This window comes from Diceros bicornis, chromosome 18 (genome assembly GCF_020826845.1).
Source record: "Diceros bicornis minor isolate mBicDic1 chromosome 18, mDicBic1.mat.cur, whole genome shotgun sequence".
Classification (NCBI taxonomy): Eukaryota; Metazoa; Chordata; class Mammalia; order Perissodactyla; family Rhinocerotidae; genus Diceros; species Diceros bicornis.
Window position 1 is genome coordinate 37,094,552 of NC_080757.1, and position 21,607 is coordinate 37,116,158.

Below are 21,607 nucleotides of genomic sequence, written 5' to 3' on the forward strand. Positions count from 1 at the left end.
CGGGAAGGGGGCTGTCCAGGCACACAGGTTTTTGTTGCTTTCTTCTGCCTGGATCTCTCCCCCACTGCCCCCCTCCTGCCCCACTCAGACTCTACTTCAAAACAAAACAAAAGCAGGGTCACCTCTTGGCCAGGCTCTATGTCCCTTCTAGACACTAATTCTAATGCCAGCACCTCCCACCCTTCCCAAGGTGTTGCTCCAGCGTCTTAGAAAAGCTCCAACCCCCAGGGCTCAGTGGCACTAGCTTTCAGGACCTGCACAGGCTCTGAGGCGCCAGCAGTGCGCTGCCATACTGGCTGCTCCCTTGGCACAGTATCTCCACCTCAGCCTGGTCCCTTTCTTTCTCAGCTCACAAAATAACTGCTGGAAGATGGTGGCCATGAAGACCCTCTCTCTGCTGCTGGTGTCCCTGCTCCTGGCAGTGGTGCTGGGAGAGAAGGAAGAGGGTCACTCCAGGTAGGGGTGAGAAGGGAGGGATCAGGTGCAGGGGACGGGACTGGGGAGATGACTGGGTTCTGATTTTCAAGAAGGAGGTGAGATGTGGCCAGCCCCGTGGCATAGTGTTCAGTGTGCTCTGCTTTGGTGGCCTGGGTTCACAGATTCGTGGGTTCACGGGTTTGGATCCTGGACACAGACCTACATCACTCGTCACCCATGCTGTGGTGGCGACCCTTATACAAAATAGAGGAAGATGGACACAGATGTTAGCTCAGGGCTAATCTTCCTCAGCCAAAAAAAAAAAAAAAAAAGGAGGAGTTGAGAAAGGGAGGAATCCCAAGCCAAGAGGAAAGAAGCTTAAGGGAAAAACCTGCTAGCAGTCTGAGTGCAGAGTGAGGACAGAACCAGAGGGTATTTATTATGAGCTACTCTTGCAGCAGTAGAGGCTGTGGTTAGATCTCTGGAAGGACTTCTCAGTGGTTAAGTGTCTGAAATAGATGACAGCATCTTTCTTCCTAATGAAAGCCTTTCTTCCTAATGAAAGCCTTAACCACTCATTTATGCATGCGTTTGATCAAATTTTATGGAGGGCCCCTGCGTGTCAGGTACAGGCGATATTTGCGAAGAGTGGTCCATGAATGTCTCCTGCCCTCATGGAGCATCTAGGCCCAAGGGGAAAACAGACAAAGAACCACGTAGGCGAGTTGCAAACTGTCATGAGTACTGTCGTGAGGAAAAGCAAGGATAATAATAGTGAATATAGCAGGGGACTCTGTTTGTGTTTTGAGGGACCAAGAGAGACCTGAGTAAAGAGATGGGCTTTCTCAGATGCAAGGCTAAGCCATATGCCCATGTGAATTCGGCTATGTAGATTTGAGGCACGGCTGTCAGAGCCACGTGCAAGGAGAGACAACATCACCTAGACGTTGAGAACGTACAGCTGGGCCCAGACTGCCTGGGGGTAAATCCTGGACCTACCACCCACTCTGTGTGCTAAATTAATCTCTCTGCACCTTGGTTTCCTCATTCACAAAAAAGGGATATAAATAGCGTCTACCTCCTAGAGGTGTTGTGAGGATTAAATGGGTTTATGTATTAAAGGGCTTAGAGAGGACCTGCGTCATTGTTAAGTGCTGTTGTATAAGAACTGCTATTGTTCCTACTGACTGGGAACCAAAGAAATGAGTCAGGTAGGGCCAGGGCAAGAGGAGTAAAGGAGGGAACCGTGATTCTGTCCTTTGGGATGAAGGAGACCCCTGATCCCTCTCTGCCCAGAAGCCAGAGCCACACACACTGAGGAACCAGGAAGCGGGCCCTTGAGCTGAGGATAAAGTCCTAGGGGCTTGATGCATAGACAAGAGGATGTCTCCATAAAAGCTAACTCCCAAGAAATGAGCTGGTGCGTTTTCAAATGTCGGCCTCTTGTCAGGGACAATCATTTATCCCAGCATTGTGATTCCTCGCACCCCCTGCCCCTTTCATGGCCTCCTGGTTTCTATCTCTCTCCCCTCCCTGCCCCTCAGATTCCACACTAAGGTCAGTGGCTCCAGACCTCGAGGCCCCAGGTACGCTGAGGGAACTTTCATCAGTGACTACAGTATCGCCATGGACAAGATCCGCCAACAAGACTTTGTGAACTGGCTGCTGGCACAGAAGGGGAAGAAGAACGGGTAAGTTGTGCACCCCCTTCCAATTCCCCATACTCTGGCTCTATCTTCCCACATTCAGAGCAGGCACCACACGTGGCCACATGGACCATGTGATGCACAACTCCAGGTGGTGTCTTTCACTTAGGTGAGGATGGTAAGCTTGACAACATAGTGACCCTGGCCAGGACCCTGACTCGGGCAGCAGTCCAGTCTGGGGGCAGGACTAGGGCAATTTTCTAATCTTTTTCTTCTAAGAAGAGGGGTCGGGAAAGATGTGGGGGGCTCACAGAGGATCCCCAGGGGGCTGGGGATGAAGGCAGAGAGAGCTGAGCTGCTGCCAATGACTATTTGATGTTGGCCCCTTCAGACTTTAGAAACAGGATAAACTGCCTTCATCCTTCTTCCTTCTCTTTGCCAAGTCTCTTTCCCTGCCCTTGCTGTTTGGTTAGCATGGTAGATTCCAGAAAGCTGTTCACTAGCAGCTGAAGACAAGCAGTGGGGAGGTTGGGGGGAGAAGGAGGTACCCTCTCCTCCTTGGGTTGAGGTACCAAAAGACTAGAGGTCTTTGGACTGGAGAATTTCTGGTCTCCCTCAGCCTCACCCACTCTCTAATCTTTATCTTACCAGCTGGAAACACAACATCACCCAGAGGGAGGCCCGGGCTCTAGAGATGGCCCATCAATCCAACAGGAAGGAGGAGGAGAAGGAGCAGCAGGGGTGAGTCAGCCCACAGGGGAAGGGGCAAGGGTGGGGCCTCCTGATCTGCCCCCACCTCACTGTTCCTTTTCCCAGACTCCAGAGCAGGGCAAGGCCCTGAGATAAGCATCCCTTTCCACTCAGAGTTCAAAGAGGGGTCTTTATCGAACTCCTGGAGGTCAGCCCAAGATTAAGGGGGAAGCCTGGGAAGAATGGGGGGTGCGGGTGATGGGGCCCTGGGAGGGGTCTTGGGGCCAGAGTTTCTAAGATTGATGACTTAGTGTGCAGAGTCACTGAGTCAAGGAGAAGGGCAGCAAAAGAGACCTCAGGAACTGCCTTCCCTGCCAAACTCTAGGAAGGCTCTTTGTGGAAGAGGGGGACCCTCCCAAGGCCCTGATATCAGTTACCTTCTCTCTGAGGAATCTATGGCACACATCATTCTAAAGCATGAATGTTCCCAAAGTAATCTCTTGGGTTTTAGAAATTCATTCTGGGATACGTGTAGAGGTGAATGGGCGGGATGCCTCCCACCAGGATTCTGTTTGACTTTGCTTGTATTGAAGAGCCCATATTTCCCTGGCCAACAGATCTGGGTGGAGCTTTGAAAGCTGAGATAACTGAGAGGCAGCTGTATTGACTCCCTCCCACCAACCCCAGTGCCCCCTCAGAGTCCCAGGCCCTGTATTTACTCTCCTGGGTGGGGCCCAGGCTAAAACAGCCTGCCTGAGGCTTTCTCCTTTGCAGCTCCCTACCCAAGAACCCCAGTGATGGAGATTTGCCAAAGGATTTACTGATGCGAGAGCTGCTGGCCCGGATAGTGGATCAGATGGAGCTCTGCAGGCTCAGGTGGGGGAGTTTGGTGGCTTTGAGTGTCTTGCAAAGTGGTTATAAGTTTGAGCTTTGGGTTCAGATCTTCACCCGAACAAACCCTGGCAAATTATTTAGACTCTCTGAACTTTGCTGTTTTCATGAAAATCAGAGCTATTTAAACCACTTCATGGTTTGTTTGTTTTTTTTCACCCTCCCTAAAGCCCAAGGACATACTTGCGTATTCTAGTTGTAAGTGGCTGGCCCCATAGTGTAGTGGTTAAGTTCCACACATTCCACTTCGTTGGCCCAGGTTCACAGGTTTGGATCCTGGGAGCAGACCAACACTGCTAGTCAGCCATGCTGTTGCAGCGACCCACATATAAAGTAGAGGAAGATTGGCACAGGTGTTAGCTCAGGACTAATCTTTCTCAAGCAAGAAACGAGGAAGAGGGGCTGGCCCAGTAGTGCAGTGGTTGAATTCGGTGTGCTCTGCTTCAGTGGCCTCGGGTTTGCAGGGTTGGATCCCAGGCGCAGACCTACACCACTCATCAAGCCATGCTGTGGCAGTGACCCACATATAAAGTAGAGAAAGATGGGCACAGATGTTGGCTCAGGGCTAATCTTCCTCAACAGCAACGACAACAGAAAACAAATTTAAGTACTCCTAGTTCTTCTGTGTGAGCCACCACCACAGCATGGCTACTGACAGATGAGTGGTGTGGTCCCCCTGACCCCTGGCCTGGGAACTGAATCTGGGCTGCCAAAGCAGAGCGTGCCAAACTTTAACCACTAGGCCATCAGGGCTGGCTCTATTGTGAGGTTTAAATAAGACAATGCAAGGAAAAAGCTGAGAGCAACCTCTGTGGAGTAATAAGAATTCAGTTATGTTGGCAGCTGTTATTACTACTTATACTTCTTTCGAAACTTCCTCCAGGTGAAATGCTGCTCTCATCTTCCCTGCCCACCCAAGCTGAGCTGCCCATCCTATTCTCAGCTTTCCCTCTGTACCCTTGTACCATGGCACCTTAGCAGCGATGGAAGCCCTAGAGTTGGAGGCATGTCGTCCTTCTCCTTAGCCACTGCTGGTCTCAATGGTCCTTTTTTGTTTTGTATTTTTTTTTTGAGGAAGATCAGCCCTGAGCTAACATCCGATGCCAATCCTCCTCTTTTTGCTGAGGAAGATTGGCCCTGGGCTAACATCCATATTCATCTTCCTCTATTTTATGTGGGACGCTACCACAGCATGGCTCGACAAGCAGTGCCATCGGTGCGCGCCCGGGATCTGAACCTGCAAACCCCAGGCCGCCGCAGCGGAGCGCACGCACTTAACTGCTGCACCACTGGGCTGGCCCCTCAATGGTCCTTGAATCCACCTCACCAGCTAGGAAGTCCTTCAATCTATTATGTCCCAGAAGCAAGGATGGCTAAATTCCATGGAGAGAGCTATCCACCTAAAGGGTGAGACAGGACACTCGTTCAAGATGCAGACACCAGACACCTAGGCACAGAAACCAAAACATATTCTGACTTTGATGCTGGGAAGCTAGGGAGGGATTGAGGTAACAAATCTGCGATGGTTTCCTGTAAGAGGGTAAGAAGGGAGAGAAGAATGTGACCAGAACGATGGAGAAGAGAGTATGAGAAAATCTCCGTAGGAAGGTGGGTAACAGTCTCTGTGCTTTTTTGAATCATTTTGATTACCTATAATTAAAAAGGTAATTTGGAGGTAGCAATTGAACTATGGCTGGTTGCCAAGATAAATTTACTTTGCTGACTCCAACCTGAAAATGACCCTCCTCTCTACCACTTCCCCTCCTCTCTCCATAGGTTTCAGTGACTCTGACCAAACCCAGCTCAGGACTGGATTCTGCCCTTCACTTACTCAGCTCCTGTCTCAGTCCCATTCCAGGGTACCCAAGAGAAGCTAAACCAATAAAGTTTAAGCTGAAATAAATCTTTATGCTTATTGACAAAACTCATTCAAATGTCTACTGAGCACTAATAGCGTGTTTCTCTGTGTGTGCATGCCCCCCAATGCAAAGGAGATATGGCTCTTAGCCATCTGATAATTCGTCTATTTCTTCTGCAAACACTTATTGGAAACTTAACATAGGCAGGGACTGTGCTGAACACTGGGTATACAGCAATGAAGGAAACTGACACAATCCTTGTCCCTGAGGGGTTTACAGCCTAGTGATGGAGACAGATCTTAGTCTTTAAGCACACATCCCCAAATGGGGCCAGCCCAGTGGCGCAGCAGTTAAGTTCCTGCACTCCCCTTCGGCTGCCTGGGGTTCACGGGTTTGGATCCCAGGCACGGACCGGCACACCGCTTGGCAAGCCACGCAGTGGCGGCGTCCCACACAAAGTAGAGGAAGATGGACACAGATGTTAGCCCAGAGCCACTCTTCCTCAGCAAAAAAGAGGAGGATTGGCATGGATGTTAGCTCAGTGCTGATCTTCCTCACACACACAAAATATATATATATAAAAATTTTTTTAAAAGTTAAAAAAACCACAAGCATATTAATAATCACATAACACGCTACACGATGTGAAGAAAGACTAGGGTGCTATGAGAGAAGACAGAGAAGAAGCCTTATCTAGATGGGGTGGGGAGTCAGGAGGGCCTCTCTGAGGAGATGACTTTTTTTTTTTTTTGTGAGGAAGATCAGCCCTGAGCTAACATCCATGCCAATCCTCCTCTTTTTGCTGAGGAAGACTGGCCCTGGGCTAACATCCGTGCCCATCTCCCTCCACTTTATATGGGATGCCGCCACAGCATGGCTTGACGAGTGGTGTGTCTGTGTGCGCCCGGGATCCGAACCCGGGCCACCAGCAGCGGAGCGCGTGCGCTTAACCACTACACCATGGGGCCCGGCCCTGAGGGGATGAGATTTAAACTGAGTGAGATTTGAAGGATAAAATGGCCAAATAAAGGATGAGGGAGTCTTAATAAATATTAGCGAGTATTATTATTATACAGCAAAATGGGCAGTGGAGAGAATAGCACAAGTCGGGGCTGGACAGGGAGGCTAAGGCAGGGCTTTAAAGGCCACATTAAAGCTTTTGGATTTCATCCTCTGTGCAAGGGCAAGTCCTTGAAGGATTTTAAGCAGGGGCCGGTCAGAGATCTATTTGCATTCCAAAACAATTCACTGATGGTAGTGAGGATTATATTGAGATGAACAGGGATGAAAGCAGAAGAGGAAGACCAGTGAAGAGGCTCTTGCAGGATTCCAGGTTTACACTAGGGTGCTGGTAGTGGGGTGAAGGGAAGTAGGCAAACTCAGGTTGTCCAAAAGTCAATAGCTTTATCTTCCAGTGTTCAAAGCCTTCCCCACCTCAGTCTGCTGCCTTCTCTCAATGCCCTGCATCCACAGAAAGCAAGGCTGTCTCTCCTTCTTCCCCTTAGCATGGGTTATCTTTGCCTGGAATGTCCTCCCCTCTTCCCTTGATCTAGTCATATTTTAGCAGACTAGAGTCAAACACGCCTAGACTGAAATCACTTACTAGGTCTGTGACTTGGCAAGTTAGTTCCTCTCTCTGAAGCCGTTTCCCCCGTCTGTAAAAAGATTAAAAAGTACCCACCCCGTAGGGTTGAAGTAAGTATTAAGATAAGGCCTAGCACAAAGTAAATGGTCAATAAAAGTTAACTTTTGTTATTATTATTCACATACCTAAACCTCAGTTTAAAAATACAAGAGCATTAGTTTAAAATCGGGGAGTGGAAAGCTGGATTGGCTGAAGGGCTAGGCCAGTAACATAAATGAGCAAAGTAGGGAGGGTGTAAGACAATGGAAGGATGGGCACTGTGAAAATGGAAGAGACGTGCTCGCCTAAAGGCATTCTGGTGACCAAGCAAAACTCTTTTGAGAATTGAATTTGCCTGAGGGCTGCCACTTTGCAATCTCTTCCAGCTCTGACATTTTTGGTTTCCTTTCCTCTCAACTTCTGCAGTGTTTACCACACAGTTTAGAGCATGCCTTTGCTCAGAGGATGTATTTTAGTGATTCTCCATGATAGGACTGATTGTCTTGGGGAGAAGTTTGGATCTCTATTTCTGGATTCTTGGGTGTTTCCAGGGATCAGTGAATCAGAAAGCATTATTTTTACAAATTTTGTACAATGTTCTTACTATAGACCAAGTGTGGTGCTCAGTACCTTATAAAAATCATTTTTTTCCAACTTTTGAAATTTTTCATCCTCCTTTTTGTTTTCTTTGTTTCAAATTTATAAACACTATTTAAAAAATCATGGTGGGGGCTGGCCCGGTGGCGTAGCGGTTAAGTGCACGTGCTCCACTGCTGTGGCCCAGGGTTCGGATCCTGGGTGCGCACCAATGCACCACCTGTCAAGCCATGCGGTGGCAACATCCTATATAAAGGTAGAGGAAGATGGGCACAGATGTTAGCCCAGGGCCAGTCTTCCTCAGCAAAAAAAAAAAAAAAAAAGAGGTTTGGCATCGGATGTTAGCTCAGGGTTGATCTTCCTCACAAAAAAAAAAAAATGAGGAGGATTGGCAACAGATGTTAGCTCAGGGCTAATCTTCCTCACAAAAAAAAATAAAAAATCTTGGTGATCTCATTTAAAGCTTCATCACAACCCTTTAAGATAATAACATAATAACTTAACCACGTACTACACTGCCTCCACGAGGCAGAGAATTAACAGCCCAGGTTCTCTGCCACCTTGCCACAAGGCCAGTGAGTCACTTAAAGCAAGTGAGGGCAACTGTGATGGTCAGCATTCATCCGTGTACTGGAGCAGAGCACTTCTGAGAGCCATTGTTAAATTGTCAGGACTTTTGTGACCAGACTGTAAAACCATTGATAGCTTGAAATTGGCCATGGTCAGAGTACTTACACCATGGCAAGTGGCAAATGCTATAAATCAGAGTTCCTCCCTCCCAACGTGGAGAGGTGGTTGGTTTTTTTTTTTTTTTTTGTGAGGAAGATCAGCCCTGAGCTAACATCCATGCCAATCCTCCTCTTTTTGCTGAGGAAGACTGGCTCTGAGCTAACATCCGTGCCCATCTCCCTCCACTTTATATGGGACGCTGCCACAGCATGGCCTGACAAGCGGTCCGTTGGTGCGCGCCTGGGATCCAAACCCAGGTCACCAGCAGCAGAGCGAGTGCACTTAACCACTACGCCAAGGGGCCGCCCGAGAGGTGGCTGTTTTTGTTTTTTTGTGTGTGTGTGTGAGGGAGATCAGCCCTGAGGTAACATCCATGCTAATCCTCCTCTTTTTGCTGAGGAAGACCGGCCCTGAGCTAACATCTATTGCCAATCCTCTTCCTTTTTTCCCCCAAAGCCCCAGTAGATAGTTGTATGTCATAGTAGCACATCCTTCTAGTTGCTGTATGTGGGACGCGGCCTCAGCATGGCCGGAGAAGAGGTGCGGTGGTGCACGCCCGGGACCCGGGCCCGGGCCGCCAGCAGTGGAGCGCGCGCACTTAACCACTAAGCCACGGGGCCGGGCCTGAGAGGTGGTTGTTAAATATTTACCAGCACATTACTGGTCAGCACACTTTCTCTAAAACTATAAAGGAGAACAAATGTGTCTGAATAAGGGAATGGGCATGTCTGCTTGAGGTGGAAATGAGGTTTGTCAAGGGCGAATGTGTGTACCTAAGGGAGTGAGTATGTATGTTGCATTTGATGGTACAAATAGTTAAATCTGAGGTCATGACTGTGAATGAGGGACCAGTGTATGTACCTTAAGGGGTCGTATAGTGAGTAAAAGAGTGAGAAATGAAGCAGACGTGTCTAGACGGCGTCAGTGAATACTTAATGGACAAAGTTTTTGTGTTAGGGAGTGGTGTAGTAGATGAGGATATGAGGTCAGTGTGTGTATATATGGGGCTAGTGTGTTTTGCACAGAAAACGGTGGGTAGGTATATTCGAAGAGGTCAGTATGTATGAGAAGGTGTCTGAAAAGACTAGTATGTGTTGGATGGGACAAATCTGCCTCTGAGAAAGTAAGTCTGTTTCTTTTGTGTGTGTGTGTGTGTGTGTGTGTGTGTGTGTGTGTGGAAGATCAGCCCTGACCTAACATCCGATGCCAATCCTCCTCTTATTTTGCTGAGGAAGATTGGCCCTGGGCTAACATCTGTGCCCATCTTCCTCTACTTTATATGGGACGCCGCCACAGCATGGCTTGATAAGAGGTGCATTGGTGTGCGCCGGGGATCCGAACCTGCAAACCCCGGGCAGTGAAGCCGAGTGTGTGCACTTAATTTTTTTTTTTATTTTTCCCCCAAAGCCCCAGTAGATAGTTGTATGTCATAGTTGCACATCCTTCTAGTTGCTGTATGTGGGACGCAGCCTCAGCATGGCCGGAGAAGCAGTGCGTTGGTGCACGCCCGGGATCCGAACCCAGGCCGCCAGCAGCGGAGCGTGTGCACTTAACCACTGCGCCACGAGGCCAGCCCCAGTAAATTTGTTTCTACGGGAGCTTATGCCGTCTGAGTTTAGTGTTTAAGGGTACACGTATGAAAGCAAATCTGAAGGTATGACTATGAAAGGCTGAATGATTGTTTTAGCCTTCGTCCTTGCATCCTTTAACAGCGGCTTTAGCAAGACAGAACGTTATTTCTCTTTCTCATAAACATCCAGAATCAGGCAGCCCAGAGCTGGTGTGACAGCTCTGCTCCACGAAATCCTCAGGGACCCACGCTCACTGGACTCATGGTTCCATCATCTCTCAAGGCCCAAAATGGCAACTAAATATTCTACCATCAATCTCTACTCCCCTCCATTTTTATCTTTTTACTTGAAACCTCTCTGGTAACATTCACATTCATGGTTTCACTTTGATCTGTAGCCCAGTCTAGCTCTTTCTGTAGAACTTTATACTAGTATATCTAAGTGACAATTGGCCATTTCTCTTGTGATGTCTCACAGAGTTCAATTTCAATATGTTCAAAAACTACTCATACTTATTTCCCCAGCTTCATCCTTGGTCTCCTTCCACCCCCAATGGCACCACCCTGTTGCCCAAGCCAGAAAATTGAGCATCCTGCTGACTTTCCCCACCCACTCTGCCCCCATCTTATCAGTTTTACCGCTTCACTTTCTTAATATCTCCTGAATCTGTCCCATTCTCTCTATCCTTACTGCCACTATCTTTGTTCTGGCCCCTCATCATTTCTGGTTTGGATTGCTACAATTGACTTAATTAAGTCTAGGTTGCCACTAATTTTTCTAAAACAAGATCTTGATCTTATGACTCCCTGACTTAAGAATCCTCCATTAGCTCCTTGTTTGTTTGACTCACTATGCTATCGAAATCACCTATGGAGCTTCCTAAACACACAGATGGCTGATTCCACCCCAGACGTGATGAATAACAATCATAGCTGATTATTTATTTATGCACCAGGCATTGCACTAAATGCTTTTGACTTAATCCTCACAACGACTTCATGCGTAGGTATTACTCCTTGACAACTGTGGAAAGTGGGCCACAAGAGATTCCAGACTGCTTGAAGTTACCAGATCACATATAGTGGAAGTGAGCTATGGAGCCAGGCAATCTAACTCGAGTCCAAGTTATTAACTGTGAGGCCTTTGCCACTCAGAATCTCTGCGCATGATTCCAAAAGGCAAACTCCATGAGTGTAGAATGGACTGGGTTTTATGCTCAATACGGAATCCTTGGTGCTCAACTCAGCGCCTGGCACGTAGTAGGCAGCTATTGAGCACCGGCTGACCTCCGGCCAGAGGCTGGGGTGGCGGTGGAGCGGCAGTCGCGGGAGGAGAAGAGGGTCCGAGGCGTCCATGCGGGTGGGGAGCACAAGGCCGCACAAATGCGACTGAGGCCCGTCATCCTGACCGCACGGCTCCCCCGCCGCCCGGCTTCGCGGAGCTCTGCCGGCAGCGGAAGGCGGGGCCGCCGGGCCCCCGGCGGTGGGACACCTTCGACCTCGCGGCAGGAAGTCGGCACATAGCTTCCGGCGCGCGGAGATGACGCGTGGTCCGCGCTTCCGCGTTGAGGAGCCGGCGGCGGATCCCGGGACTCGGAGACCTGGGGTCCCGGCAGGGGGGCGCCCTGAGGGCCCAAGGCGGGGATGCACCGCCGCGGGGTGGGAGCCGGCGCCATCGCCAAGAAGAAGCTTGCCGAGGTGAGGGCAAGAAGGAGGACCCACGGCCACCCCTGAGCCGCGAGGCACTGAAGTCTTTCGGAGCAGAGCTCTATATCCTCAGATCGCCTCCGCACAGAATCTGACACGAGCTTCTCGGGTTTCCGGGAACTAAGTTTCTCCAGCTTCCGGTGGATTGAAATGTCAGCATCCCTATGTCCACCAGCCCTTTCCCCCCACTTCCCCAAATTTAACTACAGACGAGTCGTCTATTCTACTTCCTCATCCCTCTCCCTAAGAAAAACCATTTAAGAGAGACCCCCCCTCTTTTCATACTTCAGCTGAGGCAATGCAAGTGGGAGCCTCCAGCGCCCACTCGCTCAACTCATGCCGGTCTCTTTGTCTGACAGGCCAAGTATAAGGAGCGAGGGACTGTCTTGGCTGAGGACCAGCTGGCCCAGGTGAGTCGGTTCGAGGGCTCCAGGCAGGAAGGGAGACCCGACAAGGTTGGACAGGGCGCCTTTGATATAAACTATATTACCGAGCAATGGGCTCGCTCTGCTCTCCGCGATCAGAGACAATCACAACGAGTTAGGGACTGAGAAACGGAGTTTTAATTCGATTAGCTGCCGTAACCGGAAAGATGGTAGACTAATGTCTCAAAAAACCATCTTAAAAGATTACAGAATCTTGGGCAGTTATATAGAGAAAATGGACAATAAGGAGGGGGTCCAGGGATGTTGGTCTCCAGGCGTGACGGTTTCCAGGCATCACATTCCATTCTTCTGTCAGCTGTGATGGATACCTTGTAGGTGTGTTTCCTGCCTGTGGTCAGCCTGTTCCTGGAGAGAAACTCATAGAACAAAGTTTTAATTTATCAAGCTATTGGGGAGTACATATGTAAGTGTAGGCCATAAATCAAGAGAGCATGTGAATTTTTTAGAGTAAGTGCAGCGCAGCGAGTAGTCACACAGAGGAGGGGCTGGGGCCATTTAGTGTAACAAGATGGCCTCACTTATGCTCACTTACAACTAGATTGTTGGATTGAACTAAAAATAGGGTATTTGGCAAACCTCGATTTCTGGGCTGCTGAGGTCTTGTAGGTGACTTGCTAATAACAATGATAGCTAACATCTTTGAGTGATTACATGCTTATAGCGTCCCAGGCACATGTCCGTTTTCTTTACATACACTGTCTTTCTTCGTTCCTCCTGACAATCCTATCGGGAAGAAACTCTATTCTTCCTAGTTTAGAATTGAGGATACTGAGATGTTCAGTTATTTATCCGAGGTTATATGGTTAGTAAGTGGTAGAGCTGTTTGCTTTAGGTCTTTTGGGGTTTTTATTTTAAATGCCTAAGAATAACATGAAAATATTGGCTAACCTGTGGCACCCACCGCCACCACCATCATCTCTAGGTGCAGACCAGAAATGCGTGTGAGTGATGGGGCTGTGGCTCCTGCACAGTTTCCTTCTTAACACTTCCCTTTTCTGTCCATGCCCTGAGTTTGCTCGGTTATTGTGACTGGTGAAGAAGAGGGAGGAGGCAGTTAAACCAGGAACCGGGCTCTTGAACTGAGGAAAGATGGTAGACACAGGCTATGTTCTTCCAAAGCTCCTACCCATAGGGGAGATGACATGGAGGAATCAGCTGGAAATGGTGATTATAATAATGTGTAAGTTTCTAATATGCAGCAAATGAGGAGATGTTGGGCCAGGAGTGGTTACTCTTGGGGCAGAAGATAGGCTGTGTTAGTTAGGGAAAGAGAAGGAGTAACAGGACATCAGAAAATCCTCAAACCTTTTGTACTTAGCTTTGAGATGTAATCTGGTAGACCTACACCCCTCCCTCCCGGATTCTCTGTCTGGAGTTGATCCCCAAGGAGGTCCGTGACTCAAAGATTAAACAACCACTGCACACGTAATTCATGCCAGGCTTCATTTTTCTCCTATCTAGCCTTTCTGTCAGTGGCTGAAGATTTCCAACTGCGTGAATGCTGCATTCCCTCATTTTTAAGACAAAATGGGGGCCGGCCTGGTGGCGCAAGCGGTTAAGTGCTTGCACTCCGCTTTGGCAGCCTGAGGTTCGCAGGTTCGGATCCCGGGCGTGCACCGAGGCACTGCTTGTCAAGCCATGCCGTGGCGGCGTCCCGTATAAAGGAGAGGAAGATGGGCATGGATGTTAGCCCAGGGCCCGTCTTCCTCAGCAAAATAAGAGGAGGATTGGCATCGGATGTTAGCTCAGGGCTGATCTTCCTCACACACACACAAAATAATAAAATAAACAATTATTATTATTATTTTTTGCTGAGGAAGACTGGCCCTGGGCTAACGTCCGTGCCCATCTTCCTCTGCTTTATGTGGGATGCCGCCACAGCATGGCCTGACAAGTGGTGTGTTGGTGTGCGTCCGGATCCGAACCCGGGCCGCCAGCAGCAGAGCGCACACACTTAACCGCTATGCCATGGGGCTGGCCCAAAACAATTATTTCTAAAAAAAAAGGATTATTAGGTGCACCTTCAACTTAATAACAGTTTTTCTGGGAAAAAGAAGTACCACATTAGAAGTGCACGTTGATTGTTAGATGCTTCCTGACTTTAGAACAGGAACATGTGGAAAAAAAATGTGTATTTTAAAATTGAGGAAATAGTACAGCATCTCATTTCTGCTGACAACACTACTGTGAAGGAGAGGCAGGGATAAAAAGAAAGAGAACAGTAAACAGCATAATGGTAGGCCTGAAGGAGATAGGTTATTGCAGCATTTGCCCTGCCACTGAGCCAGGGACCTATTTTTGGCATCTGATTATCACTTGGCCGGGCTGCCCTTAACCTCCCCTTTGTCCATCCTACAGATGTCAAAGCAGTTGGACATGTTCAAAACCAACCTGGAGGAATTTGCCAGCAAGCACAAGCAGGAGATCCGGAAGAATCCTGAGTTCCGGGTGCAGTTCCAGGACATGTGTGCCACCATTGGGGTGGATCCTCTGGCCTGTAAGGAGTTGTCTCTAGGGGTCCAGTGTTCTCCTAGGGTTCCTAAGGGACAGAAGCTCACCTAGTTGTCATTCACTACTGTTGGGGTATCCTCTAGAAGGGCCGGCCGGGAGATCCAGAACATGTTGTCTTTAGGGAGTACCTAGCAGGATGACTGAGTGCCCAGTTTGGTGGGAAAGATGGAGAGGCTGGAGTGCAAGCTGAGTGGTCAGTGTACATGATCTTCCCTTGAATGATCTACTGTGGAATTTTTAAGGCTATTTTTTCCCTTTATTAAAAAAAATTTAGGGGCCAGCCCAGTGGCGCAAGCTGTTAAGTGAGCGCACTCTGCTTCGGCGGCCCAGGGTTCGAAGGTTCAGATCCTGGGCGCGCACTGACGCACCGCTTGTCCAGCGATGCTGTGGGGGCGTCCCACATAAAGTAGAGGAAGATGGCCACAGGTGTTAGCCCAGGGTCAATCTTCCTCAGCAAAAAGAGGATGTTAGCTCTGAGCTGATCTTCCTCACCAAAAAAAAAAAAATTTAGTTTTAATAAAAGTTGTATGTGATCATGTAGTCAATCAACAAAGGAGAAAAAAGAAAAGGAGAAAGTAGAAGTCCCTGACCCTATCCCATAATTGCACAAATAAAGTACGGTTATCAAGTTAAATCTTTCTAGACACCTTCATCATATTTATAAACTTTTTTTTTTTTTTTTTTTTTGTGAGGAGATCAGCCCTGTGCTAACATCTGCCAATCCTCCTCTTTTTGCTGAGGAAGCCTGGCCCTGGGCTAACATCCATGACCATCTTCCTCCACTTTATATGGGACGCCGCCACCGCATGGCTTGCCAAGCAGTGCGTCAGTGCGCGCCCGAGATCCGAACCGGTGAATCCTGGGCCGCGGCAACGGAGCGTGTGCACTTAACCGCTTGCGCCACCGGGCCGGCCCTATAAACTTTTTTTTACATATATGGGATTAAGCTATAATTACTACTCTATAACTTGCATTTTTCACTTAATAAAATATTGTCTGCAGTGGATTTTTGAATGCCAAGTCTGCATATTCTTTCTCTTAGCCTTGTCTAGACCATATGTCTCATTATATTTCACTGTATGCTTTGGGAAAGGAAAACTCATTTTTTATAGAATCTTGAGCCAGAATTAGCAGCCAAATAGAAATGCCTTTTAGATTGCTCACCCTTTACAACCATCTGAGCCTGTTCTTTAGCAGGAATTACCAAGAATCAGATTGTATTGAGGCTCCTGAGTAGTCAATGGAGCAGAAAGATTTAAGGCTAGGCAGGGCTATCCCATAGGCTATCCCATAGGATAGATGTTTTAATTTAGCTTTGAAAGAAAAGATGTAACTAATGAATAACCTAGCTTTTGTCTGTCTTTTAGCTGGAAAAGGATTTTGGTCTGAGATGCTTGGCGTGGGAGACTTCTATTACGAGCTGGGCGTCCAGATTATTGAAGTGTGCCTGGCCCTGAAGCACCGGAATGGAGGTGAGAGTGGCTGGGTCCTGTGGCCTGGGCTTTGGACTTCTCTGAGATGAAGAAAATCTTGAAAGATGAGCTCTCCTGTCCTGCAGTCTGTAGACCAATGAGGTCTTGAGAAGCTGTTTGGTCTTGAGAAGCATCTTAGCTGCTTCATGCAGTTGAGTCCATGGCACGTCTCTGTGGCCAAGGGTAAATGGAATTACCTGAATGATTGTCTTTATTCTCCAAAGACCTTTGGCCAGGAAGGTCTAGCTGCTAGTCATTACAGAAAATAGTAGGGAGGTAGGAAATAGGCCTTTCCCCCTGATTTACGATGTGTCTGGGTTATGATTTGCTCATTAGTAATTATTGGCCTGCCCTGCATCTCCAAGGTATGGAGACTCTCCAGCTGAGTCTCTGTGCTCCACAAAAGGTGGCCTTAAAAATGGTTATCCAGTGGTCTTATCTTAAGAAGCACATTGAATGGTCTGTGTTGAAGTTAAGTGAGAAAGAAAGAAAACTTAAAACCAGTTATAAATCATTGGCTATAAATAGACACAGCCTTGATGTCAAGAGAGCATTTATGGTTTTTCAAAGCTGATACTGCCTTTTTTTTTTTTTTTGGGTGAGTGAGATCAGCCCTGAGCTAACATCTGTGCCAATATTCTTCTATTTTGTGTGTGGGTCGCTGCCACAGCATGGCTTGATGAGTGGCTAGGTCCGTGCCTGGGATCCAAACCCGTGAACCTGGGCTGCTGAAGCAGAGCCAAACTTAACCGCTATGCCACCCCTCCAGCCTCTGCCTTTTTTTGTTTGTTTGTTTAGCCATAAAGGTAATCCTTCATCTGCTTTCTGTCCCCCCTCTCCAATAGGTCTTATAACTCTGGAGGAACTACATCAACAGGTGTTAAAAGGAAGGGGCAAATTTGCCCAGGATGTCAGTCAGTAAGTCTTGCCTTCTAGCCCCTTGGAGTATAGAGAGCTCTTTAAAAATCAGCTGGAAATCTTTTCTCCCTACTGCTTGTATGTCTAGGCTAGTTTAGGAATCATTTTTATTCCTCTTTATGATCAGAAAAAATGTTTTTATTTTAGAAAACTGAAAACACAGAGAGAGGTATTTCTCAGCTGAGAGATTACAGCTGTTAAACATTTTGCATTTTAGTATATTTCCTTCTAACCATTTTTTTCATGCATACATATATATATATATATTTTTTTTTTTGATGAGGAAGATTGGCCCTGAGCTAACATCTGTTGCCGATCTTCCTCTTTTTCCTTGAGGAACATTGGCCCTGAGCTAACATGTGTTGCCAGTCTTCCTCTTTTTGCTTGAGGAAGATTGGCCCTGAGCTAACATCTGTGCCAGTCTTCCTCTGTTTCATATGTGGGATGCCACCACAGCATGGCTTGATGAGTGGTGTGTAGGTCCACGCCCAGGATCCGAACCTGTGAACCCTGGGCTGCCTAAGCGGAGCGCACAAACTTAACCACTACAAAATTACCCCATAATTTTTTAACATACTTAGGGCTGTGTACACGCTTGAGATTATTTGAGGTCAAGGAGACTAGAGTAGGCACTGAGAAAGGCTAGGGAAGGGGTTGAGGTCAGAAGATGGGGTATAAATTGACCTAGTTCACCAGCCTTTATGTATGACTCCAATTTTAGAAAAGATGAAAAAGCCTTGTCAGTATGTGGGCTGGAGATTGTTTTCTGGGTTTTCTTTTTCCCTAATTTGAGTTAGTTGTCAATTAAGAAATCAGAAAATCTGGCAGTACTGGGCCTGTATTTCCAAATGGCAATAATCAGCTGGGGTGCCCCCTTTAAAATGGGTAAGGATTCTCTATTTTGCCATAGTTTGCACTACTCTCTAATGTATCTTACGTTCAGCTCATTCAGTCACATTTTCTGATGGGTTCCTATAGGCATATTTTGACCTGTGTCTGGTGTTGGAATAGTTTGCTGAGTGGAGAGCCTGACTCCTATACCCTCTCCCTTGAATGTCCAAGCACCATTTGGTGCCCTTTAACCCTGCCTTTTTACTGACGTAGTTAAATGTTGTGCAGCTTTTTGAGTCTTCTGTTAGGGAATCCTGCCCAGGGCAGAGCTGAAACTGCATTGTTGCTAGGTCTGGTCTGCCAAGGATCTTTAAGCAGCTCTTCCTCACCTCAGAGATGACCTGATCAGGGCTATCAAGAAACTAAAGGCACTTGGCACTGGCTTCGGCATCATCCCTGTGGGCGGCACTTACCTCATCCAGTCTGTTCCAGCAGAGCTCAATATGGATCACACTGTGGTGCTGCAGCTGGCGGAGGTACTGGTGTGCTTTCTGAGAGAGAGAGAGAGAGAGAGAGAGAGAGCGTGCGCGCGCGCACGTATGTGCACGTGGGTGGATGTGCACGTGGGTGTGTGCGCATGCATGTCAGGGCGCCTGGGAGGCGATTCTGGAGCAGCTCTGATCTCCTCCCCATCACTTAGGTCTTGTGCTGAGACTGTCTAATGGATGCATTATCCAAATCTGTGCTTATTGAGCAGACGTTTATTGAGCAGCTACAGTGGAGAGCACTGGGTTAGGCTGTGGGGCATAGAACGATGGATACCAGATAGTTCCTGCTCTCAAGGAGCTTACAGTCTAGTGGAGTAGACAGACATGCAGACAACTAACTGTATTTCCTTGGGTAGACAGATTCTTTGATGTCTTCTTAAAACTACTTTATGGATTCTTCAAAACAAATGTTTGATGTTGTTTACCATCCCCCTTTTCCTTAGCATGTCTTAAACATATACCATATTCCCCCAAATTCTTACCATGTATTTAGGGGAAGACATGTTCAGTTTTGTTCTACAATGTAGAACAAAACTAAATAAGGGGGGCTTTTCTGGATTGGGGAATGGGTAGGGTGAGGCAGGGCAAGGGCTGAATATTTAAATATTTTACATTATGAACAGTTTATGATTATCACCATTCCTTCCTCTCAGTTAATCATTCTGAATCTTCCCTTGTCATACTTGAGAGTTCTCTGAGAAAGTCTAAATTGGTATCTTAGTACCAGGGACTCCACTTTTTTTTTTTTGTGAGGAAGATCGGCCCTGAGCTAACATCTGCCAATCCTCGTTTTTTTGCTGATGAAGATTGGCCCTGGGCTAACATCCATGCCCATCTTCCTCCACTTTATATGGGACGCCGCCACAGCATGGCTTGCCAAGCAGTGCCTCGGTGTGCGCCTGGGATGCAAACTGGTGAACCCCGCCCCGCTGCAGCGGAGCGCGCACACTTAACCGCTGGCACCGCTGGGCCAGCCCCAGGGACTCCACTTTTTAAGACTGAACCCCTCAACCTTCCTCTGTCACCCTGAAAGTCACTTCTCTCTCGGCTGGAACCTCTAAAACATTCTTTCTCTAGGCTCTCTTAGGCTTCACCCAAGGGGAGTTCTTCCTCCTGTCTGGTTAAATCAGTTTCCTGGGCAGATGCTGGGTTCTAAGGAAAAGAACACTTTTTTTTTTTATTGTGAAATTTTGGTTGTACATTATTATTTATCAGTCACCATATAAGCAGCACACTCTTAACTTACTTCCCCTTCCTCCTTCCTTCAGAAAAATGGCTACGTGACTGTCAGCGATATCAAAGCCAGTCTTAAGTGGGAGACTGAGCGAGCGCGGCAAGTGCTGGTATGTGACTGTCAGAATGGCTCAGAAAGAAGGGCCCCAGGTGGGAGGAGGTGGGTGGATAGGTACCACACAGGCAAGAACTTAAGCCTCGCTCTGCTGGCCTCTTGCCTTAAAGGCTACTGCTGCCACACCAGAAGTGACCGCAGCATTTCTCTGAAGATGGCAATGAGAGGTAGAACTCACAAAGGCAGACTTCTAACCCTGGCATGTGTGTAAAACCAGGCTGCCACTGCTGCTGGGGAGTCACCAACACCTTCTCTCTCTTCCTCACCTGGAGAGCCTGGTCACATGGTTAATAGAGTTTATACTGGAAGTAGCACTATTAGTGCAGAGTGTCAAGAATTATTAACTACTTATGGTAATTACATATCTATAATGATATACTATTATATGGCGTATTATATAGCTATAGTTTTATATATACAGATTTCATGGTATTAATGAAAGACGTATGTTGTAAAGAGGGAGTAGCATGAAAATGTAGGAGCCCTGGCTTTCAATACCTTCTTCCTTATCCAGGCAATTAAACTATAGACTTAATTTCATCTCTAAAGTGGGGATAACAAACATCTGCTTAATGATAGTGGGCAGAACCAACCCATCTTGAGCATATTTCCAGCTGCAGGAACTATAAATCCATTCTAATACTAATATGGTTCTTCCATTATCTTCTCCAGTAAGGTTTACCCACGTCTGCCTGTTACCTAGTAGATTAACTGAAAGAGTGATCTCATTTTGCTTTAGGGAGCAGGAGCCAGTGATTTGCTCAAGGCCATATAGCAAATATTTCTGTAGCCCCGCATTCCTTCCACATCCCCCTTGACTTGTCTTTACCCTCTTTCTCAGCAGCACACGTTAAGTGACTTGGTGCCATTTTTCACCTCAGGCAAAGGTCAAGGCCAAAGAGGTCATTCCAGTTTGGTTTTGTTTGTAAATGTGTGAAGGCACTCGTGTAGATTTAGTCTGAAAACCCCAATGAAGCCAAAATAGGTTTGGGGATTGTTTATCTACCCTACTTGTCTGTGGAAACTCCCCTTTCTCAAAGGACTCTCCCTACCTTTTCCCTCCAGGAACACCTGCTGAAAGAAGGGCTGGCCTGGCTGGACCTGCAGGCCCCAGGGGAGGCCCACTACTGGCTGCCAGCTCTCTTTACTGACCTCTACTCCCAGGAGATCACAGCTGAGGAGGCCAGAGAAGCCCTCCCCTGACTTGTGGAGTATGGGAGGGGGCACACAGCAGACAGGGAGAAGAGGGAGGAGCTGTTGGTGAATAAAACCTGGACAACTTTGCTTAAAAAAAAAAAAAACAGAAAAAATGTTCCAAGTTTTTTCTTCCCTCAATATTCTTTACCCATTATTTTATTTTTTTTAAAGTGCCTTCACATTGCATTTTTATTGGAGAAAACCTCATTTACCCAGTAAGGATAACCTGAGTAACAGATAACAGTGAGCACATATAAAATGACTTGCACAGGTCATCTACAAGTTCATGGTAGAGCTGGGCCTAGAATGAAGGCTGTCTGTCTCCTGGCTAGACAGTCTAGTCTCTTTGTAGCCCTGAGACATCAATTACACCCTCTGTTAATTCAAACCTCTTCCTTATAAACTGTTCCTTATCTCAAGCAGATCCTACTGGACCAGTAAATAACATTCACTCTTTCAGTCTCTTCCAGCTTCCTCTGTAGAGGTTCCAGGTTATGGCAGACTCAGCTGAGTGTGAAGGAAATCGAGGTCAGTGTTAAATGGTGGTTAGAGGAAAGAAAACAATGGAATTCGAGGGGAATCAACCAATAGCAGATGTGGTACTGT

The 21,607-nt window shown here is 47.4% G+C and overlaps 2 protein-coding genes across 3 annotated transcripts; both read left to right on the top strand.

Moving 5' to 3' along the window:
• Positions 1-370: 370 nt before the first annotated feature.
• GIP (gastric inhibitory polypeptide) lies at positions 371-5,547 on the top strand. Its single transcript, XM_058560755.1, has 5 exons — positions 371-456; positions 1,938-2,108; positions 2,715-2,804; positions 3,528-3,629; positions 5,421-5,547. The coding sequence occupies exons 1-5, from the start codon at positions 371-373 to the stop codon at positions 5,428-5,430; spliced, it is 459 nt and encodes a 152-aa protein (XP_058416738.1). The 3' UTR covers positions 5,431-5,547.
• A 6,035-nt stretch (positions 5,548-11,582) lies between these two features.
• SNF8 (SNF8 subunit of ESCRT-II) lies at positions 11,583-21,175 on the top strand. 2 transcript variants are annotated; one of them, XM_058560753.1, is made up of 8 exons: positions 11,583-11,721; positions 12,090-12,140; positions 14,535-14,673; positions 16,055-16,159; positions 17,005-17,077; positions 18,303-18,444; positions 19,725-19,799; positions 20,870-21,175. In XM_058560753.1, the coding sequence occupies exons 1-8, from the start codon at positions 11,668-11,670 to the stop codon at positions 21,005-21,007; spliced, it is 777 nt and encodes a 258-aa protein (XP_058416736.1). In that variant the 5' UTR covers positions 11,583-11,667; the 3' UTR covers positions 21,008-21,175. The 2 variants fall into 2 exon arrangements, with proteins under 2 accessions (XP_058416736.1, XP_058416737.1); XM_058560754.1 differs by lacking the exon at positions 11,583-11,721 and adding an exon at positions 11,741-11,882.
• The last annotated feature ends 432 nt before the right edge of the window (positions 21,176-21,607 follow it).